The sequence below is a fragment of the Chrysemys picta genome, chromosome 4, assembly GCF_011386835.1.
Source record: "Chrysemys picta bellii isolate R12L10 chromosome 4, ASM1138683v2, whole genome shotgun sequence".
Lineage (NCBI taxonomy): Eukaryota > Metazoa > Chordata > Testudines > Emydidae > Chrysemys > Chrysemys picta.
In genome coordinates, this window is record NC_088794.1 from 13,363,763 (window position 1) to 13,390,686 (window position 26,924).

General features: G+C 40.2%; 1 protein-coding gene across 7 annotated transcripts in view; it reads right to left on the bottom strand.

Moving 5' to 3' along the window:
• MAGI3 (membrane associated guanylate kinase, WW and PDZ domain containing 3) overlaps nucleotides 1-26,924 on the bottom strand; it is a 230,134-nt gene that overhangs the window by 74,460 nt on the left and 128,750 nt on the right. For 6 of the 7 annotated variants that reach the window (XR_010600370.1, XR_010600371.1, XR_006175059.2 and 3 more), the window contains exons 3-7: nucleotides 26,663-26,782; nucleotides 19,859-20,068; nucleotides 18,800-18,974; nucleotides 16,650-16,729; nucleotides 11,665-11,722 (exon numbers count right to left, since the gene is read on the bottom strand). Coding sequence is in view for 3 of the 7 variants with exons in the window: in XM_042852646.2 (XP_042708580.2) it covers nucleotides 11,665-11,722; nucleotides 16,650-16,729; nucleotides 18,800-18,974; nucleotides 19,859-20,068; nucleotides 26,663-26,782 (643 nt within the window). In the remaining 4 variants the exon portion in view is untranslated. The remainder of the gene's footprint in view (nucleotides 1-11,664; nucleotides 11,723-16,649; nucleotides 16,730-18,799; nucleotides 18,975-19,858; nucleotides 20,069-26,662; nucleotides 26,783-26,924) is intronic. The other variant, XM_005303533.4, reaches the window with a different exon arrangement.

Genomic DNA, 26,924 nt, shown 5'->3' on the forward strand with positions numbered 1-26,924 from the left:
TTTGTAACCTGCCTAAAATAACATTTAGGATGAGAATTTACATTTTGTAACCTGGTTCTTAAGTATATTGAGCTTAGCTTGTGTATTTTGCTTTATTTGGTCAGTTATCTGCTTTATTTGGTCAGTAATCTGCTTAGTTCTGTCTTATCTCTTATATTCACTTAAAATTCACCTTTTGTAATTAATAAACTTATTGCTTGTTTATAATATAATCCCGTTTATGCAATTTCTAATGGGGGGGAAGGGAGGGTGGAGAACTTGTGCATATCTCCCTCCACATTGAGGGAGGAGGCGAATTTCATAAAACCTTTGGATTTGTACCCCTTAAAGGGACTGGGCACCAGAATGTTGGAGCAAGCCCCAAAGGCTGAATCTTTCCAGAGCAGATGTCTGTCTCTCTGTGCAGCTGGGTGTGGCCCTGCCTGTGTGCTTGGCTGGAAGAGGCTTGTGAGCCTAACCCAGCAAGGCCAGGTAAAGGGGACCCAGGCTGGCAGAACAGGTTGACTCAGTTAATCCCTAGCACATCGGGTGACACCCCAAAGGGCCCAAACCCATCACAGGCTGTGCGTGGGAGCTAAGGAATGTACAGTGGCTGAGTGAGTTGTACTAAAATGAAAAAAATGGATTTCAGAGTAGTACAGACATCACAGGTAACTTTACTTTGGAGGAGACCTCATTATGATGGTGCACTGCAGCAATAGTGTTTTTCCAGTTATGTTATAAGATTTAGAGAATTCCTTCCATATACATTTTTCTTAAACCAGAGTGTCCCACAGTATTCTTGCCAGCAAGTTAAAGAAGTATGGGCTGGATGAATGGACTATAAGGTGGATAGAAAGCTGGCTGGATCATCGGGCTCAATGGGTAGTGATCAATGGCTCCATGTCTAGTTGGCAGCCGGTATCAAGTGGAGTGCCCCAAGGGTTGGTCCTGGGGCCGGTTTTGTTCAATATCTTAATTAAAGATCTGGAGGATGGCGTGGACTGCACTCTCAGCAAGTTTGCTGATGACACTAAACTGGGAGGAATGGTAGATACTCTGGAAGGTAGGGATAGGATACAGAGGGACCTAGACAAATTAGAGGATTGGGCCAAAATAAAATCGGATGAGGTCTAACAAGGACAAGTGCAGAGTCCTGCACTTAGGACAGGAGAATCCCATGCACTGCTACAGACTAGAGACCAAGTGGCTAGGCAGCAGTTCTGCAGAAAAGGACCTAGGGGTTACAGTGGATGAGAAGCTGGATATGAGTCAACAGTGTGTCCTTGTTGCCAAGAAGGCTAACAGCATTTTGGGCTGTATAAGTAGGAGCATTGCCAGCAGATAGAGGGACGTGATCATTCCCCTCTATTCAGCATTGGTGAGGCCTCATCTGGAGTACTGTGTCACGTTCTGGGCCCCACACTACAAGAAGGATGTGGAAAAATTGGGAAGAGTCCAGCGAAGGGCAACAAAAATGATTAGGGGGCTGGAGCACATGTCTTATGAGGAGAGGCTGAGGGAACTGGGATTGCTTAGTCTGCAGAAGAGATGAATGAGGGGGGATTTGATAGCTGCTTTCAACTACCTGAAAGGGGGGTCCAAAGAGGATGGATCTAGACTGTTCTTTGTGGTAGCAGATGACAGAACAAGGAGTAATGGTCTCAAGTTGCAGTGGAGGAGATTTAGGTTGGATATTAGGAAAAAGCTTTTCACTAGGAGGGTGATGAAGCACTGGAATGGGTTACCTAGGGAGGTGGTGGAATCTCCTTCCTTAGAGGTTTTTAAGGTCAAGCTTGACAAAGCCCTGGCTGGGATGATTTAGTTGGGGATTGGTCCTGCTTTGAGCAGGGGGTTGGACTAGATGACCTTCTGAGGTCCCTTCCAACCCTGATATTCTATGAATCTTGAGCAATTATTAAAAGCTAATTCATTTATAAAAGCTAGTGCCATGAAGAAGCACTGGGCTGCTTGCTCTGTGTGTTATTCAGAATGCAGATATATGTTTTAAATTTTCCATCTACATGGAACTACTCCTATGCAATTCATTTTTTGAAGAAAATTGGAATTTAGGAAGGAAATCACTTTGAACAGGCAAGATACAGGTGCAGCCATCTTCAAATGATTTCAGAGCAGCATCTGAAGAAGAGCATTGGCACTGCAAGATTATCAATTTCTTATTTCATAACTGAAGGATTACCTGGAAACTAATAATGCAATGCTTTTAATGCGAAAGCCTTGGAGGACTTTCTAACTGTATGACAACCCCAGAAGCTCAACAGTCCACATAAAAAAACCCTCAGTTTCGCTTTCTATTATATTTTTTTGCCCTTGTTCCCCAGCCACATTAAAACCTTTTAAAAAGACTTTCAAATTTAAAAAAAAGACCCAACTTTCAGATTAGCTTTATAGAACAGAAATTTAACACATATTTTTGCCTCTGGGTATCTCTGAATGAGGCACAGCAGAGGAAAAATTGAATGTTCGGTTTTTCTCAAGTATCATTTTTGACTAAATCCCTATAATCTTAATTTTTGCTCAGCTATTTTTGCCATAGCGGGTTGAATATTTCTGCTTACAAAATATGAACTCTGACAAACTATGAAGTTTTGCCCGGGGTTGTCTCTTGTAGCAAGGTTCTCAGGTGCAAAATGTCCCTCCTCTAGTCTCTTGTTTAACAGGCAGTCATCCAATTTTTACTCAATTCTCTGGAGACTCTCTATCATGCCAAAAGAGGCAAGAGCAGTTATGTCAAGTGTGCATAGGAGAAGTGATCAACAAGGATCTATTATCCAAGCAAAGCAACCTAATACTTCAGCTTCCTCCAAAACACAGAGTCTTAAATTATTCCTTCACATGATAAAGAACACTGTTACCGGAATTGTCTTCAAAAATTAGGATTAAGCACAGAATAAAATATGTAACGGGTATGAGCATCTCTTGAATAAGGAATCTTTTTAAGAGTAAAGCAGTATCTCTTCTACAGCATATTTGAATGAATGCTCCATCCGAAAAAGTGGGCTGTAGTCCACGAAAGCTTATGCTCTAATAAATTTGTTAGTCTCTAAGGTGCCACAAGTACTCCTGTTCTTCTTCTTCCATCCTGAATAAACACCTATTAGCTTTTCATTGAAAAACATACGAACATGCCAAAAAGATTACTTTTAACTCATTCCAGAAAACGGAACTACTGACCCATAAAGAATTACTGAAGCAAATGCTTCCACCTCAGGGATTTGGAATATTATGGCTCATGAACATGTTTTGTGAATCTACAAAACTCTGAAGTAGGAAGGTTGTGGACCACCCCGGGCTTCCAGCAACTAGAATTCTATATCAATCACTGTATGATTAAGAAGGACCAGAAATCTGTACTACTGAGTTTTTCTCCAAATTTTCTATCAAAATTATTTATTCTCAATTTTAGATTTTCATCCATGCTCCTTCACATATCAAAACCACTAAAGCCATTGGTGGTCTTCAAAAAGAACATACACCAGACAATGAGAACAACTGGACCTACTGCTAAATCAAACGTGGTGTTGGATGGGAAGAAAAATTCAGCATCCACAGCAAAATCCGTTGAAGTCTGGGTTTTACCAGCTTTGTATTGGGAAAACATTTATTTCATTTGCCATAAATTCCACATTATGTCACGTATGCAGGAAGCAGTTAACCAGTTGTGTTCTAACGGGAGGACACAGAAGAGAAAGTCACATAATGCAAAGCACCATAGTTCCAGTCAGCCCTCCAAAGCTGCAGCCTCGAGAAACAAAACTGGGGGGTGCGAGGGAGAATATGGGGTTGCTGGATTAATCCAGCTCTCTGCAAGAAAGGGGGAATAAATGAAAACAATGTAAGAAGATAAAAAGAACCAAGCCAACGTGAATCCACTGTTCTGTGCTTTAAATATGAATCATCACACCTGTGAAGCCAGTTTCGAGAAGAAAAATAAAAGAAGGCTGAAGCGAGGTGGCAGATCCCAGGCTCTGGGAGAGAAAACAGCAACAGAATCCAGGGCAATCAGCCTAAAGAACATACTAAAATGACTCTAAGCTTGGAGATGTTGAACTGGATCCTTATCATCCTGTACAGAGACAGTGGGTGAGTGCAACAAGATTTAAAGAAATAAAATAAAATTATACTATTGTGGCTGGGGGAGGAAATATAGAAGTAGCCATTTTGGAAAGCTCAGACAAACAGAGGGAGTGTGGTGGCAGTCATCTTGAAAGAGGCACAACAGGCAAGGAGAAAAGAGAAAATCTAGATGTCTGGGAAAAGAAATAAATCCTCCAATACAAAGATCTTTTCCCCTCCCCATCCCAAAACGAGAGAGTGTAACTTTCCTGCCAACCAACAAATTAATGGAGGCAGGTGGAGAAGCACCAGTCACTGAGACTGACCTGAAAGACCTGCTGTAAGAAATCAAAAAGATGAATAAGGAGAGGAGGGAAGAATTCCAGGCTTACAATAAAGATACAAAAATGAAATTAATGGGAAAATATTAGATGTGGAAGCAGGATTAAATGACCAATTGGACAGCAATATTAATCTAACTGAAAAAATTGAAACAACTGAAAAAAGAGGAAAACACAGAATTAAAGCTGGAGGACATGGAACAGAGAATACAAGAATTACTTAAGGATTAAATATATTCCAGAGGAGACTGAAGGAAAAAGTCTGTTGGACACATGGACAATAGTTTCCATGTCATATTAAAACTGGGCAATATTTATTGCATTCATATTGGGAGGGGTCACAGATCCCTTTTCCCCAGGCCCCCAGCAAGCTCCAGACTAAAGGATGTGATTGTCTTGTCTATACCACTACCAAGACAAGGATCAAATTCTCAGGGCAACGAGGGAGAGACCTGACCCACTGATGATTCTTAACCAGCCCATACAAATTTTCCCAGATCTGGTAACCTCAACCTTTAGAAAGCAAAGAGAACTATACCAGGTGACCACACTTCTTAGATAGAACAATATAAAATACAAATCAGGGTTCCCATTTAGACTGTCCTTTAAATGGAAGGACCTATGCGTCTAACTCAGATCCAAAAAAAGGGGAACAGATACTTACAAAAAATGGGAATGGGTAAATCAATTCCAGAACAATCTGAATGGGGTCAAAGGCTTTCCCAGAAATCACTGGGAATCAGTGAGATCAAAGAGAACCTGAACAGCTCAAAAAGATAAATTGTCAAGACAAAAGGACAGACTGTGAAATCAGAATAAACCGTCTAGATTCAGAAGAACAAAATAAATGGATATTCTGTCCATGTGGTTATAATGAAAAAAGGAATATATGGAATGGAAGATGGGCTGGGTAGCACTCAGGATAGCTTATGTGGATACAGCATGCTAAATATATATAGTTAATTTATTATTGTTATTTATAATAGTTTATAACAAACGTTAATAATAAAATAGGAGACTCCGATCATCCCAATGAAGTAAGTTTGACTTTAGAGTTATCACAAACATTCAAAAATGTATATTGATTGGAGAAAGGTCAGCTACAGTGGAAAATTTTAAGAATATATGAACTCATTGATGGTATAATAATCTCATAATACCTAGTGTTATAAAGATGTTTGATCAGATTAGATAAGGCTTGGTTCACAATAAGAAACACACACACACACACGACACTTCCCCACAACCCCAGCACAGAACTAATATGCTGATAGAAGAATTAACCAAAGGCCAGACTTCCACAGCTACAAGGGACCAGGTGGCCATGGGGGAATGCATAGGGAGGGAGGGAGGGTGGGAAACGGCATAAAGACCAAAAACAGATATTAAATAGTTATGTGTCTTAATAGAAAACATTATATTAATAAAAACAGTGCTCAATTAACATTTTTTACAGCAAATCAAATTCAGGATCATGGTACCACAATACAGGTTTTAAAAAAGAAAAAGCAACCTATGTGTGAGTTTAAAAATTACTGGTGTGTCCAATATGAACTCTTTCTAAAATGTCCTATCTAAAGAAGAGGTGCAAATGTAAGAGAGACCTGGCATCTGGCTGGAGGGGTGGGGGTGGGGAGGGTTGCACATGTCACTGATTTTAGCAAAGGGTAACATACCGGGCAAGAGCAGACTTGATACTCATGGGAGAGTTTGCTAATGTCATAACTATTAACATTAAGGGGCTGAACAATCCAACACAAGGAAAAGGGTATTCTGCTCACTGAAAGAGGATTTTCCTAGTATAATCTATTTGTTGGAAGCTCACTTGAAGAAAAATGATAAATAACTGAATACTACTTGGACATAGCTACCATGTGTCTCTCCAGGGCAATCTAGTAGAAGAGGATTGGCAACGCTTGGCTAAACACTTCACTTTTATTGTTGCAGTACAACTCATATATACAGAGGGCAGTTCTATTTTAATTAAGGGGTCCTTGAAAGGTAAACTTCTCACCTTAGCCAATGAATATGCTCCCAAACAAGGACAAGCTTCTTTTTTTGATTTTTTTTTTATGGGCTTGCAAAGTTTTAGGGAAGGGAATATCATTCTAGGCGGAGATTCTAACGAGGTGCTTAAATCCCACTTTGGATTGATCAAATGTACACAGAGGGCATTCAGGAGGAGCAAGTGCAAATGTGTTGCATTATTTAGAAAAATGAGGATCTGACGGCTGTCCAGTGGGAGATGAATCCAGGCATCAGGAACTACACACATTGTTCTGCTACACATGGATCTTATCCCAGGATTGATATATGATTTTTGTTTCTAGGGCCTTGACTAGTTTAGTCCAAAAAGCTAATCTGGGAGTTATAACTTGGTCTGATTATACCTCTGCATATATTAAAGACTGGGATTTAGTGGAAAAACAAAGGGCCTGGTCGTTGAATAGAGCCGTGTTTATGACTCCCTTAGAATTCAAGAGCTAGAAGAAATTTTTCAGAAATATATAGAAGATAATGATAAGGAAGGGACCAAATACAAGAGTTCTCTGGTATGCTTGAAAGGGAGTAACGAAGGGGATCCTTATAAATAAAGCATCATACCTTAAAAAAATAAGAGCTCTTGAAGAAGAGAGTTTGGTTAAAGAACTTTCTGTTTTGGTAGGCAGACGTAGAGCTACAGGATCTAAAAAGAGTGTATAAGAAAATAATTGAGGTAAGAGGGAAGATTAATCTGTTACAAATGAGTGTGGCCAAGCAAACACTTAGATACATTAAACAAAAATATTATGAAAAGGAGAATAAAACTAAGGACAATAAAACGGATAGGCTTTTAGCTAGAACGTTTTAAAAAAAAAGGAACTGGTAAGTCAGCCACCCCTCTGATTAGAAATAAAAAGGGAGATTTAATAACTGCCATCAAACAGATCGCTGAAATCTTTGTTAACTTTTCCCATACCTTGTACATTTCAGAACATTCAAATTCTGAATTTATAAACAGTAATGGAGAAGTGTGAGGCTACCTCAGCTCTGAGGAGGATTTGGCAGCTCTTGATGGGTAAATTGCTATAGAAACTGTAATTAAGAATTTAAAATCTAATAAACCTCCAGGTCCCAATATGTTTTCTGGGGAGTATAACAGAGCTCCAAAAGCAAGTATTGATCCCTATTTTAACTGAAGATTGCAGGGGAACAAGTTTCCAGATTAATGGAAAGAAGCAAAACTTGTGGTTATTCCTAAACAAAGAAAAGCTCTTACCAACTGTGCATCATACTGTGCTATTTCTTTAATTAATACAATGTTAAAATTTATGCCAAGGTGCTAGCAAACAGACTGAGTGTCATCTTGCCCAAATGTGTTTACCCTGGGTGGGTTCATTGCTGGCAGGCATCTATCTGGTAATGTCAGAAGAACTCTGAATTTCATCTATAGTGTTAATTTTAGCAATTCTTCTTATGAACTGCTTTTGTTGGATGTTGAGAAACCATCAACTTTTGCAGTGGGAGAACCTCAGACAGATTTTGGTAAGGTTTGGTTTTGGAAACCAGTTTTATACTCATATTGGCCTGTATACTTCAATCCGCTCCTTTTAATTTGTCTAGGGGTACAAGACAGAGCTGCCCTCCCTTGTTTATTCTGGCAATTGAGTCATTTGCAATATATGTGAGAAACAGCCCCTTGGTTAAAGGCATCAGAATGTCTTCAAGTTTAGAACAGAAAGTGGTGTTATATGCTGACAATATCCTATTATATTTGCAGAATCCAGAAGCATAATTAAAAATTATAGAACAATTGATGTTGGAATTTGAGCAGGCATCAGGGATCAAAAACTATGATAAATCTGGAATTTTAGAAATTAATATTCCCAAAGGGTCAAAACAAACCGTTGTCAGCTACATAAATTTAAATGGGTAAAGGAATCTTTAAAATAGTTAGGAATAAATATTGTGGAGAAACAAACATCTTGTTAAAGCAAATTACCTTCCACTTTGGCATAAAATAAAAGATTTGGAGAACTGGAACAAATACGAAATTTCTTGGTTAGATAGTGTAGCCTCAGTAAAGATGAATGTCCTCCCCAAGTTACTATTTTTGTTTCAGTGCATCGCCCTACTGGTATCCCCGACATGACATTAAAAACAGAGCAAGATGCACTATTAAAATTCATATGGGAATCATAAAAGATAAAGGGTGAGTTCTAAAGTTCTGCGTAAGTCTACGAAGTCGGGTGGATGAGCATTCCCTAATTTGGCTTATTATTATTATGCATCGCAATTAAAAGATATGATCAACAGCGTTAACAGACCATCCAAACACTGGGTAAAGCTCAAATAAGACTGTAGCCCAAACAATTTATAGTAATTGTTGGGTTCAAAAGAAATTTAGATCACCAAAAATAAAAGCCACCCATTCATCCAGCCCACCTTAGCGTTTTAAAATTCCTGTCGCCAAGCCCTCTCCCTTAGCTATTGTCATTAATAATCACAAATTTATTTCTAGGAAATATCAAAGTGATTATTCATTCTGGGTAAGAGCGGATATTCCTCAATTTGGATTGCTGTTCCAGGGTCCTGATTTAAGATCATACCAAGAGATATGTAATAAAGTAAATAATAGAAAGATCCTGTATCAGTATTTATAAGTCAAAACACCTTATTGTGAAATCTGGATATAAGACGGTTCTATCTAGATCTTTAAACACAACTGAGGAGTTGACCCAGGTGCAAGCTGGAACAAAGGGTTTAATTTCTAAGATGTATTCAATTTTGATTGAAAAAGATGTCGATAGGAGAGAGATCTGGACAAATAAATTGATCTAGATGAATGGGTCTCTATATGGGAAAGTGGATATATATTTTCAATTTGTGTAGCTCACAAAGAAAACCTTTACAAATTACTGTCTCGTTGGTATTTGACTCCAGTTAGGATTCACTGTATTTTTGCTACTAGGGAGGCACTCTGTTGGAGGGGTTGCAGGGATAGGGGAACATACTTGCACATTTGGTGGTTGTGTCCAGAAATTCGATGGTTTGCAGAGGAAATTATTAAAGGAGATTAACCTTATAAGAAAAAGGCCAGCTTCCCAGAAATCCCCTGATTGCTTATTTAATGCTTCCATAAAGGACCTACTTTTTAAATAGAAATACAAATTAATTCCTTTTTATTGTTAGCAGCAAAACTTTATATTGCATATTATTTGAAAAATGTGACTTCTCCTCTGGAATAGTAAAATGTGGACTGTCCTTGTAATGGAAAAGCTTTCACACCAAGTATGTACACAAGAGAAGTGCCAAAAAGAAGATGGGTGACCAAATTTCTAAACGGAGAAGGGCTCCCCAGCCAGCAAGCCAGCTCCTTTAGTCAGGCTCTATGAATATTAACCTGATCCTGAATAAGTAATGTACAATGTAGTACGTTAACATTTTATTGTAACTTGGCATTAATAAAAAATGTAAAATTCTCCTTAATTAAATTGCCAAACATTGTCAGATCCCTAATAATGATTACCATACTGTATCAAAGAATGTTGCAATGTGCAAGCTCACATTGCTTCATTTCAGCAAAAGAGTAAACATAAAAGGACAGCTCAACGTTGAAAAAAAACTTTTACGGTTTTTTTTGGGGTGGTGGTGGTAAATCTTCATTCCCTTGTGACTGTCCAAATTCTAATGTTTATATTATTAGAATGTGTATATATTTAAGGGTCAGTATCACAGCCATTCAATTACAGAAATCCATATATTCTGCTCCTTTCTCTCAAAGGGTAATTGCAATTGAGAACTAAAATGTAAAGTTTAATTTAAAAAGTTATACAAAGCCTAATCTTAATAGCTTGTTCCCCTGTAGTATGTGCAACTCAAACACAACAGCATTGTGCTAATTCATGAGAGCAAAGAAAGTGAAAATGAGTAGCCTATTTTCATTATCTAAACAGAGAAAAATTAAAAGAAAACTATTATGATGAAAAATCAGATTATCAAAACCAAAGGAATTTCAACTAACAGCAGGAAAGAAAACCTGGTTAAAAATATTCAAGTATCTTCTTAACTAGTAATTCAGGGCAATGCCAGTTTCCTGTTCAGGGGCAGGACCAACCATCTCCTCATGAGGAGCTCAAAGATTAACCCTTTGAAGCATACTCCAACTACTAATTTCTCAATACTCAAAACAAACTCAACAACTATACAATTCAGCCTTGACTTTTGAGGCTGCTTTTGGAGTGATAGGATGAACTCTGAATAATAAGCATATTATCTATTTTAACACCACTTTGCACATTTCAAAAGAGCCGCTGTAGACCATAATATTGGTCAATAAGAGATCTGCTTAGCAAAGCAAATTTATTTCTTTTCCTGACACGAAATGGATGCTGCTTCCATATATCCATGGTATTTGTTGCCTTTGTTGCTAAACACTGAAATATGAACGCGGAGCTGAAGTATCAAAATATTTATTAGCCTGGACAATATTAAAACAACAGTGCTGGCTCTGCAGAGATCTCACTAACATTTTTCAAACCAATGCTAATATTTTCAATTCTCTGCTAATTTTTCTCTTGATGATTGAAGGTGGTTTTCATTGAGCCTGAGTTGAAGAAGAATAAGCAAGCCAGTTACAGAAAGTTATGGATTTTCTGCTACATGGTGCTGCTTTGTAGCCCAAGGATGAGGGGAAAGCAATTTCCTGCTGGTTTGTGAATATCAAGTGTTTTAATGGAGAGGCTCCATTTTAAAGGTATTTCAGAACAGAGACATGCTCTGATCTCTTTAAACATACAACATTCAGCATCTTCCGTTATTACAATAAGGATATTAAGAAAGAGATTCAGCCACTTGGGCAAAGTCACTAATGCCAGATAAAGTTACGGTTGTAATAAACTACCATAATTCTTAGTTATACAAGAAAAAAAAAATCACATGGATATTTGTGAGGCAGAGAATCAAAGTGAACCCTACTGTTTACTTGCTGCTCTCTGGTTTCCAGCCCAGGGAAGTGGTCACTACTTGATTCCTCCCCTCTAGATGATAGATGGATGTATCTCAATTAGTGTGAAGGGAAGCTACACACATTATCATCTTACATATTAACTCATAGGAATAGTACACAATTCAGTTACGGCCACCAGAACTGGCCCTTAATTTACAGTGGATACATAGTCATTAAATTAGCTGAATTACAATTTGCATTTATTACATATCAACTGTTCCATTGTTCTCTACCATATCTGATGTCCACATGAAGTGAATAATTGGTGTAAACACTTACTCGACGTAGTATGTTCCATATTGAGGGTCTTCTATTTTCTCCCAGCCATAAGGAAGTTCTGTAATTAGAACAGAAGAATGAACAAAATTCTGCACTGTAATGGAAAAGTATTTGAAAATGTCAAAGTTCATGTGGAAAAAAAAAATGAGTGGAGAGATTATGGACTGACTGTGTTGGAAATATGAAAGCAATGTATATATTCCCATGAATTGAGTGCTTGCATTTCCCAGAGGGAAAATGGGCCCCCTTGTACTCACTGGTCCATTGGAGGAGGGGACTTGCATTTTAAACAAAAAAATTAAGTTTTAACAAGCTTCAAAGTGAAGCACAGAAATATCTTAAGTAACAAAAGGAGGAAAAGAAAGACAAAGGTCTCATTTTATTAGACTAAGCCAATTAATTATAAATAACTAGTTTAATTTGTGTAATTTTGTTTTTAACTCCCCAATCTGTAACTATACGATAGCACTGTCTATGGCTGACCCATAGAGTGGAAAGGAGATATTGAAGCTTTTCCCAAAGAAGCACTTCCAATCCATCTCAGCTCTGAATTGTAGGACCATGCTATTCCAGTCATGCGGAATTCCAGAAACCTCTGCCAAGGGTCCTAAATTCTGACCTGCAACCCCCTTGTTAGTCCAATTTTACACACACATATCCCCTTAACACCATGCATTTCAAGCCAGACCTGCAATATTCCAGTCAGACTCCCCACCTCGCTCTCCCAATGCACTGCAATCCTGACCTACATCACTTGCTACTTTACCCCTAGGCTCCTGAATCAAAATCAAAGAGGCAGTACAGTGGTGACAAGGACAAATGAGGACTAAAAAGATATCATCCCCAAACTCATTTCCATTTGTGTTTGTTATGATTTGAATCCAAGTCTCCAGAGTAACAAATCTAGAGGGAAACGAATGATCCCATATTCTGAAAATTGTGTGCAAAATGAAATTAAATCCTTACAAAATGAACATTCATATTGAAACAGCATAAAAATCAGAAAGCTCCCTCGCTTCTGAACTAAATTCAAATTCTTGTAGGATGGCTGCTAGAATCAGAGCATTACCGGTTGAATGCAATGAGCTGTCACCACAGGGGCCTCATTGCTATAGCTTTGCTACTCTAATTTGAGCATAGAAATGTAAATATGGAAAAGCTGTTTGAAAGGAGCTTGGTGTGAAAGTTAAGACAAAATGGAAATATTGTTCCATTTGGAACACAAATGACCTTTTATTTTTCTTTCAGATGTCTGGATTGTTTTGAAGGGTAAGATTTCTGTGTGTAATTATTTTGTTTGCTGTTTGTGGCTGCCCCAGGCTTGAAGGTAACAGGAATTTTCTTAGCATGTGGCAGCATGTTACCAATTATGAATATCAGTACAGCTCAGCAGAACTTGACAAATGCCCCAGTGGGACTATTGGTTTAAGTGCTGTTCATTAGGAGGTCCGGCATCTTTCTCTTTAAAATGCCTTTTTTAATCCCATCCTCTCCCAGTGGTGGGCTTCACATATGTTTAATAAAGCAGCAGTATGAGGCAGTGGCTCAAGCTGGCTTCATTAAGAATAGATTTAGGAGAACGAGAGGCTGTTTTCAGTCTCATCCCAGCGCCTATTGACTCTTGTAACTCAGGAGATGTTTGCTGCAGAGACTGCTTCTCTGTACGTTTTTGCGTTATTGGCTGGCTACACTGCACCACTGCCTTGCAAATGTGTGCAGGATTGGCCTGTAGGCTGATTACCACCAACATTCTCACAGATTGGATTCACAATGTGAAGTCTTGATGCAAGAGGGGAACAGAAACAAATGTAAGTCAGTTCCTACACTCTCCCCAAACAATCATAAATGATGATAGAAGACGCCCTTAATTACCTACGCCAGCCAGCCCATCAGTTCCCTGCATTGTCCCAGATTAGAGAAGATAGCGAATATGCATGATTTTTAAAAAGCCAGTTGGGGTGCAAGAGAACTGAAAAGTAAGACTAGAAGTTTCTTGGATTCAGTATGAAAAATATTATACTGAAGTAATTAAGTATAATTACTTAAATATATATTAAGTATAATTCCATATTAAAATGGAAACAATGCTGTATCCGTGCTACTGCACTCTCTTAAGGAAATGGGAATCTGGACGGAAGGAAGTTAGTTCAAGATATTGCTAGTGACAACTGTGGTCTGAATGCTGATACAGTTTTCGTATTAGCCTCTCTCTTTAAAGCCCTGAATGGGCTAGACAAGCCCCCAACCCCGCTCCCCGGCTGAAGCACCGGAGCAGGACAATCCCCAGACTCTGCTTCCTGGCGGGAGCTTGAGGGCCGGATTAAAATGTCTGAAGGGCAGGATGCGGCCCCTGGGCCGTAGTTTGCCCACCCCTGGGCTAGACCAACATTATTTCACAGACAAATTCACTCTCTCTGACTCAACATGGCAGCTATGATCAATGGGAATGCTATAGATGATGATACACGTATGGGTCAGGATTAGAGTGTTCTTGTTTAAGAATCATTAGCTATGGAAATTCTGTATCACAGCGGAACAGGCTGAGTCCAAGTGTTGCCACACACAGGACAAAATTTCTGACTCCTCCTTCCCCTAACAGCTACTGCAGAACAACAAGGCATTTTTCCGTGGAACTAAAGCACCAGTTGCTAGCCACATTATTTCAACAACGCAGTCCCAACAGCAATGAGTCATTACTAACAAAATTAGGTAGCTAGTTTGATACTGCAGCTTGGCTTTTACCTCTTCTCTATTTAACGGTTAGGAATTTACTTGAAGAAAAAGCATGACTGACAAGTACTTTAACCATGGAACCCTGCTTAGATTATGATTCTCAAACATCTCTGTCATTCTATGAAGCAGTAAAATACTGTCAGCGTTCAGCCCACTTTAAGCTTTATTTAGTGAAGGTTTAAGCTCTGCCATCATAGGGAGACATGAGACAGCTTAGGCAAAATGAATTCTCCAGGGCACTTCCACATATCAGGGACTTGCACTTCTGTTGAAAAATTATCCATATGAAACCAGACAACAGGGAAATGTTTAAGTCAAATTAATTTAGACATGGTTGAGATGCCAGAGGGAGAGGAGAGGAGAGTGTGAGGATTTCTTTAAAAATCTTATCGTAATTTCTAGCATCTAAAAAGAGGCTAATTATTTTCAAACTTGCTAATACAGATGCCTATCTTGATTATAAACTATTTATATTATATTTTAGGGCTCTCCCCTAAGTGGAAATAAGAAGACACTGACGCTTAAAACGTGCAACTGCTTCAGAGATTTTAAAATACTCCTACAATAAAGCCACCTATTCTTGTGCAGCCTCATTCCCAAGCCTTGTAGCTTGGTTTGCACCTCCTGCACCTGGCCCAATTAAGGGTAAATTCATATGAAGTCCAAAGGCTCTTCCATCTCTTCACTTTGGGACTACCATTTATCTTAGCAGTCCTCATAGTCCAGTATCCTGTCTCCAACAATGACCAATACCAGAAGCTTCAGAGGATGGTCTTACTAGACAATGAAGCTTCTTCCTAAACTTAATTAGGGGTTGCTTATGCTTTAAAGCAGGAGTATTTATATCCCTTCTAAAAAAAAATTATATCTAATGTAATTGGATCTTCTCATTCATACTATTGTCCAATCCTTGTAAAAATTTTATTAAGATTTTTGGCCCCAATAATCTCTTGTGGCAATGAGTTTTTCATGGCTTAATTATACATTGTATTTAAAGTTATCGGTTTTAAATCTGCCACCTTCAATTTAACTCAACGTGCCCTTGTTCTTGTATTAGGACAGTGGGTAAAAGGGAGCACCTGATTTACCTTTGGTTTACTGTTTGTTATTCTGTACACTTATTGTATCCCTAATTTTTTCCACTTTGTCCTCAAAAGCTTTTCCATTATTCTATCAAAATGTCACTTCTTTCTCTCAACCAGAAAGTGAACAGATTATTGCAGGTGAGAGTCTACCACAGATATAAAGTGACAAGGCTGAACTTTCAGTATTACATTGTAGCCCATCATCTATGCATTCTAGTATTTGGGGGCTTTTCCTTTGCACATTTGAACAATGGTGCTCATTGAGCTGTCTACAAAGATGCCCAGGTCTTTCCCCTCAGTGGTTACAGCAAATTTAGAACTAAGTAATATGTCATTCTGCTCTCCAGAATTCATGTGTATCCACAATTCACTTAAACTCCACTGTTCCAGTGAAAATATACTGAAGCCACTCTCAAGCCCAGTCATCCTACTGCTGCTGTCAAGCCATAGGCACTTAACTCCATACCCTAATGATTTCAGAATAATGTAGAAAGAATAAAAATTATGAACTTCAGGCAGAAACTTCTGTCTCGTCAGTGATAGATCTTATCGAATTGTAAAGAATCCTGGAAGTGACTCCATATGGGACATCAGACAGTCACAAACAGCATTATCCGAAGAACCCCGAATGACTTAATTCTCCCATCAGTGCAGAGGACATTCTTAGGAACGACCTAGATCTCCCTGAAGAGGAACTTGATATAAAATATGTAACATGCATAAGGAAAAGACTTTCCAAAGTGCTTAAGGATTCATTACTGTCAAATCCCACAGAAAGTCCCTTCAAGAACCAAGTCAAAGTAATTAGATAGCCAGTTCCACAGGACTCAGGACTAGTTTTGGTTGGTAAACAAGCGAATACATCCGATGTATTAGGAATTCTATTTGGTTTCAGATGAACTTGACCTTGAAACAAGAGCATAAGTAAACTCCTATTCCAGGTTGCATCTGAAGGTACAATTGACCTATCTGGTTAGTCCCACATGGCAAAGAAGAAAAGAAGTCTTTGAAACAAAACTCTTACCAGAGCCATACTTCGTGCCTTCATAAACTCTACTGACAACATGCTAATTGGACACCATTTGAATCTGGTTTTCAAGTAGGAAAAACAACAACATCCAACCATGCATTACATATAGCAGACAGACAGAATTCTGAACATCTCACCTCCATCCTCACAGTCTTCAGGAGCTTTGGCTTTCTTACAGAGCCGAGGATCAAGCCAAGTGGTTGTCTTGGTGTTGTGACTGCGGAATATAGGACAACCGAATCAGGAGCAGAAAAACAGCAGGAGATAAAGGGAGAGACACGAAAGAGACTCCCAATGAATGGATTTAACCTATTATACTTAGGACTTCATAAATTTCCTTCCACATGCAAATCTTTGCCTCTAGGTCAGCGTACCTGCTGTTCTCACCTCTGTCACATCAAAAATGCGACCAAGGAAAGGTACCACTTAAATATAATAACTACCAAAATACTCAAGGATCTTTTGTACCACTGTGACATGGGAGGTTACAGTGGTGCAAACGTTTCTTAGCAGTCAAAAATATTTCAAAGGTACGTGTTCACAGCCACAGTCTACACAGTTTCACTCTAAATGTAGCAGGTTTGTTGGGAGTGAGGTAAGCCTAGGTTTCATCTATCAAAAAATATTGGATCTCTCAATAGTCAATGCAACTTGTGCATGGAGCTGAATTCAAGAGCTCTGCAGAACTGTGTAGAGGTATATGTAAGTAGAGAACAGAACCAATGAAATAAGAGCACACTGAATACACCTGTCTCTTCTGGTTCTCATCAGAACAGACCCAAAATACAAACTTTTCCCTTACCTGGTTTTAAAAATTTAATTATGGGGAATAGATAGGAAAAGTTTTGTGCTCTTTAATAAGGTGTCGGACATCACCTCTAAAATAGGGTGATCATGAAAAGAGCCATGGGAAAAGTAATGGAAAAAAAATGATAAGACCTAAAAGAGCATCTTATAGCTGTTAAAAAGTTAATACAATGTAAGTATTCCAGACAACCGATATTTTAAAAAGTCACAATATGAATGTAGATGTAAAGGCAGCTACCACTCTGAACCAAAGCACATAAGAAATTGCCAGTGAGTTTGCAAGATTAGTGATTTTGCTCTTCCATGACAAGTAGTACTTATCATTGCACTGCAGGAACATATGGTACATGTTAACTCTGAGATAACACACTAACATAAGTGAGCAGAGTTATCCAGAAACCATGTTTTATCTCAGGTCTATTGACGCTGTGATTATAAACCCATTTACTCAGGGATTTCTAACTCTGTCCTATAAATCTGCATTAGGTGGCACAGTCTCAGCATAAAGTTCTTCTCCATCCAATATTTTTTTCTGTGTACAAAGTATGACAAAGCCTTTCATACATTTACCATTGAAGCAACTACAAAAAAATCATTTTGAGGATATCGGATACTTTTCACCTTGGAGGAAAAAACCCTTAACTTCTGCCTATGCTTAGCAATCAGTGTAATCTGATGATTTACAATTCATGAAACAGACTATTACACATTCTAATAGCTGCTTTTCACATTCCATTTCATACCAGAGATCGCAGGCAGAGCAGAGAGAATAAGGGAAATCCCGTGGATTACAATGAAATTTTGCAGAGTAAAAGTACACATAAAATTAGACCCATATCCAGCTATCAACACAGAACCTGAGCTTTGCATTCTGTGCGATACAGAATGCACATCATAAATAAGTTAACTGACTTCATAACTGGAACCACTGTGCTTTCACACCTAATTTATTCAGATACACAAAACACTATCATACTAATAGCATTTACATGGATTCTTTCCCTATCTGCATTTTCCCCATGAAAATAAACACTATACTGAAGTCCCTATATATGGTAGCTAAGATACCTGTACAAGTATCCATCTATGAAGATTGACAGACAGGAAAAGCTGCTTGGATGAAAAGGCTGGTGACACCAAGTAGGGATACTATGATAGATATAGATATATGAAAATAAAATTCCTGCAGCTTATTCCTCAAATCAACATCACTGTCCTCTCTAAGTGACATTGTTATAATCTTCACAGGAACCTCTGTGAAATCAAACACACAAAACTGGTGACATTTGGTGAGGATCATGGAGTGAGAACAGACTGCGACTTCAAAGCCAGAAGATTATATTTTCATGCAAAGACCTCAGCAATAAAAAGTGGGTAGGAAAGAAGATATATAAAATCAGCAGAAATCTCTATAGAGACTCAGAGCTCATGCATCTCAGGAAGGTACATTAAATCTATAAAGATACAAACTTCCACTCACTCTATGAAGTATACCATGCCTGTGTCTGTGTAGGCCATCTCCCAGTTCTTGGGTAGAGGCTCTAGGCTCTCATCCCTTGACAAGTAATTTCTGAAATCCATGGAGCTGCTTGTCTGGTTGTAACTAGGAACAGGCTTCATCCAGTCAGAAGAATCTGAATGTCTCTCTCGGTTTTCTGAAATTGTTTAAAGCAAAGTGTTACGGTTAAGATTTTCATGCTGCTTTGCTCACAGAGAACCACCCCTTTTGTTCTCACAATGAGAGAATGCCAAACACCACTGTGTTTCATCTGTATTTTTCTATTACATTTTTTTCTGCTGTGAACTTTAAAAAACTGAAGTGAACACACAGAGTTCTGTTCTTCCCTTGCCAAACAGCATTAACCTCATACTTGTCTGAGCCTAGGCTGAAAAAACAACACTGGAACCCATCTAGGTAGACTACTTACTGCATTTCCTATCAAAGAGAATAGCATTTGTACTGCTCATTAGAGAATCCACACCAGCATCCCTCTCAGTGTATCAAGACCCATGGTACAAGAACCACAATGAATGATCCAAGGAAAACAACAGTGCAGCAGGTTTTAAATTGTGTGAATTTAAGCACTTTGGTTTAGAAACCATTGCCAATAACCTCACTTTTACAATTCTGTATTTGTGACAAATTAATATGGACTGCAGCCACATCACCTGAGCTCTGATTCTTTCAGCTCTGAAGGTAAACGGGACTAGGCCAGATCTGTACTTGAATGGGTGACTTCCAAGAAATGCCTAGATGCAGCACAATCTGCAAATGTAATGTGCTGGTTGTCCCCCTTTTGAGATAATAAAGATGTTAAAAAGAATAGGATCTCAGACTAATCTTTGCAACATCCCACTGGACACCTTGTTCCAGTCTCAATGCACTGTTCTTCATTATCACTTGCTCGGCACATTCCTTCACCTAGTTTTCGGATTATGTGACAGTGCTCCTACCCAAGTTAATTTGAAAATTTCAGAGTAACAATTTGATTGATTAAAATCTTGACTGCAGTCAGGAATTTCTCCCTTTGTAACTGACCTGCACCTCCACTGCCATTAACTGCTTCCTTTTCTTCCTCTTCCTCCTCCTCAGGGAGAGAGCTATCCATTCTTTGCATCTTGCTGACAGACGTGGTTCTTTTTCTCTGGGATTCTGCATCAAAATCATTGTCAAAAAGAACTTGATCCACTGCGTCTGGCTGAAAGGGACTGGGCTCTGCTGGAGGCTTTGGTGTACCATAGAAATTACCTGGCATTAAGAAACAAATGGTACAAAATAGAAGCAGTGGTATCTGGTAAAGATCTCTACAATCACAGGAATGACTCAAGTCACAGTACATATTCTACTGCCACAGTAACATAGTTTTGTGAAATACATGAATGAAAAGGTAATTTACTAAACTACTTAAGACATCAGCATTTCAGTAACTGATGAATGCTCAAAAACTGGAATTTACAGCTACACTGTATTTCTGCTAATGCTGTCATTGTGCATCTGGGTATAATGCATTTAATTCCAAAAGTGGCTGCTCTACACAGGTTTCCAAATCAAGAGACTGACTTGTTATTTTACCTTGCATTCACTAATGCTCCAGAATGAGATTTATAGCAGAGTTTGGTAGGAGTAAAGTGGAGGATTACCTTGAAAACCAAAATAATTTCTATTCTAATGTACAGCATATAGTAATTAACTAATCTGGAGTAATTTGCAGCCTGTAGGCAGGTTGAAGCTAAAAAGCAAATTCATTTTGTGCTGAAACACGAAATATCATTTGCACAAAAGCAATTTTAAAAAATGATTTCTTAGAGCTGTAATCCTAGGTTTTCAGTTTATAATTTTCTTACCCAATAAGGCTATTAATAAATCAATGAATTATACCTGAGAAAACTGAAAACATTTTGATCCTAATATGTTGTGTAAGTTCAAAGGATCAGCATTTTTTTCCCAATAAAATAAATGCTCAAACAGAATTGAAATAACTGGCTTTCTCCTCTTAATTCATCATGTGATTTTAATTAGGGAGTTGAGCACAGAGCTTAGCAGGACTCCTGCTGGGTTAACATTTGGTAGATAGATTTTGTTTTGACTGCATAAAATATTAAATAAAACCCCCTATATTCAAATACCTTTCAGGCTTCAACTGAAAATGGGAGTTAAGGTGAAAGCTTTGGGTTAGCCTGGCTTGTTAAAGTCTAGTTGCTGAGGGGATCTCCAGATGCTGGGCAATTGTGCATACTGTATGTGCAGCAAAACCACGGCACAATCTAAAGAGCTTGGCTTAGAGAGCCGCTCAAAGAATTTCCTTCTTTTGGTTATTTTAACAGTAGTATACCTTTTCATTTCTTTTATTTTTCATATTAGGGAAGAATTAAATCTCAAGAAAATGTCCAATAAATCATAATAGTTCTTTACAAGTTTCATAATCTTTTACACAGAGACGGTTTCATACAATACAAACTCTTGAAGAAGCTTTAACCACTGAGGTAATCACTTGAAATGTACATAATCTATATTATTACAGATATTTCTAGTGGAAAAATTTTAATGCATAAAAATAGCCTTTTTACTTTAGTTTTCATATATATTTTTATATATGCATCCCAGATTTTTCTTGAGGAAAAAGTCACTTATTTGAGTTAAGGGTACCTAAACAAGGATGTTTTAAATATATTGTAAAAACATATTTTACAACTTGTATATATATTTTAAAATAAGTTGTTCCTGATTAGAAACCTTCAACACCAGGTTTCAATCCAGACGAAAACTTAAGAGGAGCCAGGTTATGATGTTCTATAAAAAAGGGTTTACATCTGAGACATTGATTTAGCTACTGTAGCCTTTATCTTCAAGAACAGAGCCCATGCCTGCCTGGTCCTTGAGCAAAAGGATATTAACCATATCACTCCTATACTTTAGTTAGTTCTATGCCTAGTTAAATACTTTGGCTAGGTCCATTAATACTTTTCATCTTCCTAGTGACTGAGGATTCCTGCTCAGGGTGGAAACAGGAAAAATAACTTCAGTAACTCATACCGAAAGAGAAAAGCCTGGTCTGACCTGAATAAACTCATGATTATTTAGCTACAGTTTAACAAAATATTAGAACATATTTCTAATGTTAACTGCTTCCTATGGCCCTATGTTTAAAATAGTTTTTAACCATAACCACTCACACATAGGCAGCCACTTACGATATGTCAACACCACAAATCAGTGTCTTATTGTAACAGTAGGTAGGCCTACCAGTGCTAGCTTTAATCTAGCTAGTGCAGGTAACAGCAGCCGTGAAGACATGGAGGCATGGGCTTCAGAACAGTACAAGTCCACTGGGGAACTGTAGGGCATACTCAGATTGCAGGCCTATGCTGGGATCCATGCTGCCATGTTTTCACTGTCATTGTTACCTGCGCTAGTTAGATTAAAGCTAGCACGCATACGTCTACTCGCACTACAATTACTCCTTCCTTCCTATCCTTAGATTCCCAGACCCCTAGTAGGAACAGAGGTACAATAAAGATAGAAGACCCAAACAGCAACCACGGCAGCAGGCTTGAAGTGTAAAAGCAAAAAAACAAAACCCAGAACAACAGGGTAGCAGGCAGGGAAGAAGCCTCTTGAGAAAGTGGGGGAATGCAGAGAAAGATCCATGGCAGTGCAATGCATGTGCACAGGAGAAGAGAAGGAAACCATGTAATAGCTTGAAGGACCAATGGGAGCCAGCCACATTAGGCTTGTCTTGGTGAAATACACACAAACTACAATTAAAAGGGAAAACGAGGACACACTTAAGATTGCAGATATTTTAGACAATAAAATTAAAGAGATGGTACATCCAAATGGGGAAGAATTTACAATTACAAGTACAAAAGGTGTGATGGCAATTAAAGGACTTAGCATGCTTGGACAATTTCCCAATTCAGGCTTCGATTCTGTAATCGGATTTGTGTAGTTGTGTTGACTAGAACTCTGAGCAGATACAAAATTTGTATCTGCATCCAATCCACGATCCGCAAACATACGCAGGCCTCTAGATAGAACATTTGGATCCGCATCCATCCGCGGATATAAAGCAGATATCCGAAGATTTGCAGGCTCTCCTGTTGAATTCAGTTGGACTCCAGGACATAAGGGGCTATGTGGATCAGATTGCCTTTGAATCCTACTTAGATGCATGGAGAACATTGGTACAGTGTGCAGAAAGCTTGGAAAAGTAACTCTGTCCAGAAGGGTATCAACTGTGGAAAGCTCATGTCAGGGTGCAGACATGTTAAAAATGGGCCAATAACAGAAGACAAGTTCTCTGATCCAGAGATCACAGTTAATGCTAGCTATGACAAAATCATGTGTGAGTCTACAGCTACTTAATTAAGAAGAGGATGGATCACATGGGAAGGTTGTGATTTGTACTTTTCTACCAAAAGAAGCAGTATTGTGTATGCATGTCTATACATGTTTTACTCCTGAGGGAATTCTGCACCAAAAAATAAAAAATTATGCACACAATATTTTAAAATTCTGCAAATTTCTGCAAATTGTATTTGTCAATAAATACATGTGGCTCCAGCATGGCAGTGGGGAGCACAGGCCATTGACTGCATTGAGGTGGGAGATCAACCTGAAGCCCTCACCTCCCCCAGTACAGAGACTTGGCAGTGAGACTGCACCAGACCCTGACAGAGTACAAGGGCTGGGCCTGGCCAGAAACACCCCGGGGCCCTGCCCCTCTGTGCCAGGTGCACCAGGTGTGGGTGGGCAGGCTCAGTCCAGCAGGATCCAAGTGGGGGCAGGAGCACTGCCAGCTTTTCTGCCCCCCTTGGCGGCGGAATGTCCCGCCCCGAAATGCCGACCCCTACAGAGGCGGTGGAAGGTCCCGCTGCCGAAATACCGCCGCGGTCGCCACCCCCCAAATTGTAGTGCCCATGGCGACCGCCTAGGTCGCCTAATGGGTTGCGCCGGCCCCGAGTGTCGGGGGGGATCTAGGGGTGGGGCGGCTCAGTGGGAGATCTGGATGCACAGAGGCTCGTTGGTAGGGTTCCGGTGGCAGGGGCAATGGGACTCTGCAAGGTATCCAGGTGAAGGTGGTTGGGGTTTGGAGGGGGCCTCAGCAGGACGGTCAGGTTGTGGGGGGCTCAGTGGGAGGTCTAGGTGCTGGGGGACTGGGGCTTGATGGGGTGGGGGTCCAGGTGCAGCTGGTTGGGGGATCAGTGGGGTGGGGGGGCTCGAAGGGATCTAGGTGTAGGGCTTGTCAGGGTGAGGGTTCAATGGGCCTGCTTAACGGGGGAGCCCCAGCTGCTGCCGAGGTGATGCCGCATGCTGGGCTTCCGCTTCCCCCCGCGAGTCCCCTATCCCCTTTTCTTAGCTATTCCCCTCCCTCTCACTCCCACATTCCCCTCCCCCTGCCCTATTCCACCTCCCCTTCCTTCCCCACTGCCTCTTCCCCCCACCCTCCCTTCCCTCATTTCTCCCAGCCCCACCGCGGGCACTCACTATTGCGCAGAATAGAAAACAGGAAGGCTCCCAGCACACAGAAGGGGAGCACGACTGGCACTAGGACCCAGGTGACGTTCAGCTGCAGTCAGTGAAGTGAAGAGACAGCCTCCTTCAGCTGGGCAGCTCTGCGCTTGCAGAATGAGTGCGGGCAGTGACATGTAACCCTGTGTCCCCCCTTACTTGCTTCTGTTTGGAGGGGGGCAAACCCCCCCCCCCAAACTGCGCCCATGGTCGCCCCCCAACCACGCGGCTTCCCTTTGCTTCCCTGCAATTTTCTGCAGGGAAACACAGGAAATCTGCGGGGGGAGGGTCATTTTCTGCGGGAGTGCAGTCCTGCAGAATCCCCCCAGGAGTAATGTTTATAATGTATTCAGATCCAGGTTGGCTGACACTCAGATAATGCTTCAGTGATCTGAAACACGAAGTCATAATCATGACAAGCGAAATCAAGTGCTGGGACATGCTTTCTCTGGGTGCAACCCTGACTGCAGGAAGGGCAGCAATGTGGAGGGAGGCTGCCTGCAGCCTGCATGACAAGGCTTTCTGCAGAGACCAGGGGTGCTCAGTGCCCATGAGGCTGCACCGCACCTTCTCCCCCCTGTGCTGTCTGGGGGGCCAGTACTCTGTGCTTCCCAGAGCTTTCTTCTCTGCATGCAGTCCCCTGGCAGGGAGTGGCCTAGAGACTGCAGGGAGAGGTACTGTGCAGCTCTAGCATCCGGGCTGCAGCCCACTCCCTGCTAACGCCCTGCCCATAACCTCCCCTTCCAGCCTGCAGACCCTTATGTCTTGTGTGGTCCCTGTGTGCAGGCAGGTTTGCCCAGCTGCAGCCCGAAAAGGAAGCGCTGGGATGGATGGTTTGAGGACTGACTGCAGGCAGGTTTGCAGGGCTGCAGCCAAAACAGGCAGGCCCCAGCACTTCCCTTCCCTGACTGCAGCTGCACAAACCAACCTGCAGGTGGGGCCCTTCTTAAAAAGAAAGTTGCTACTAAGCAGCATACTGTTGCAATGTCAAACACCATTAACACTGATGTTAATAGGATGGGATTGGTTCACACAGCAACATGTTGCCATTAACTGGAAGTTGACAGTATCAGGATTGCTATTAACCAGCATCTATTGTATTTACATTTTAATTCAAAAGGAGTCAGGTGTTAGTGATGAAAGCTAAAAATCATATATTTAGAGAAACATCCTCATCTGAGAGACTTTCATTAAGAATTACCAAAAACACTACAACAGTAATGAAAATAAAGCCAGCAACTAATTAGGATAGCGTCTAGCAAATATTATGGCTATTCTAAAATACTAAAAGCAGAAAGACGACAAAAGTGGACTATTAAGTAGAAACCTTTGGAATAATTTATAATATATTTAATAACTCTTAAGCGAGAAATTAAAGCTACGGAAAACTTTTCACACAAAACCCAGAACTATGACCACAAATATATTTAAAGCAAAAGTCAACCAAAAACCATACATAAAAGTTTTTAGAATGACTCTGAAAAGCACAATGATATGGAAAAGAAACAGGTGTTAAAGTGAACTGAACACAGGTCAGGACACATGGGTTCTAATAGTGGGTCACCATCTCACAGCGCGAGCCGGGACAAGACAACTACTGTGGTCCAAATTAAATCATACCAAATTAAATTGTTATCCCATCTATACAATGGAGATAATATTACTTCCCTACCCCTGCAAAGCACTATTACGCCTCATGAGTATAAGGATCCAAATTTAGGTCTTGTCTACACTAAAAATACTGCAGCAGCACAGCTGCACCATTGTAGTGCTCCAGTGAAGACGCTACCTGTGCCAACGGGGGAGCTTCTCCCATCAGCGTAGGTTCTCCACCCGTCTGAGAAGTGGTAGCTATGTCAATAGAAGAAGCCCTCCCATTGACACAGTGCTGTCTACACCAGGAGTTACACTGACCTAACTATGTCGCTCAGAGTTGTGGATTTTCCACACCTCTAAGGGCACGCCTTCACTACTTGCCAGATCGGCGGGTAGCGATCGATCTATCGGGGATAAAATCGATCCCCGATCACTCTGCCGTCGACTCCGGAACTCCACCGCAGCAAGAGGCAGAAGCGGAGTGGACGGGGGAGCGGGAGCAGTCGACTTGCTGCCGTCCTCTCAGCCAGGTAAGTCAACCTAAAATACGCAACTTCAGCTATGCTATTCGTAGTGTAGACCTAGCCTGAGTGATGTAGTTATACCAACATAAGTTACTAGTTTAGACCAAGCCTGAAACGAAGACTGGACACTAATGCCATTAAATTCTTCCCGGTCTTTATTCCCATTCTTATAAAAGACTGTAGGTACACGTGTTCAAATTCTTTAACATACCATCATATGTTCCACTTTCTAGCAAGGCTCCACTTTCTTCCAATGCTTTAAACTGTTCAACAGGAATGAAATTATAGTCCACCCCTGGGACCTCCCCATCCCTGGGAGCCCTTGTAGTGCCTGAAAAGACAGAGAAGAAACTGTTGTATGGTTGTCGAGTGCTGTTGGTTTACAAAATACTCTCTCTTGCAGAATTCAACATAAAAAGAAACAGTGGTTATTTGAAGCTTTCCACAGCTATAGTGCCACTCTGTCAAGATAA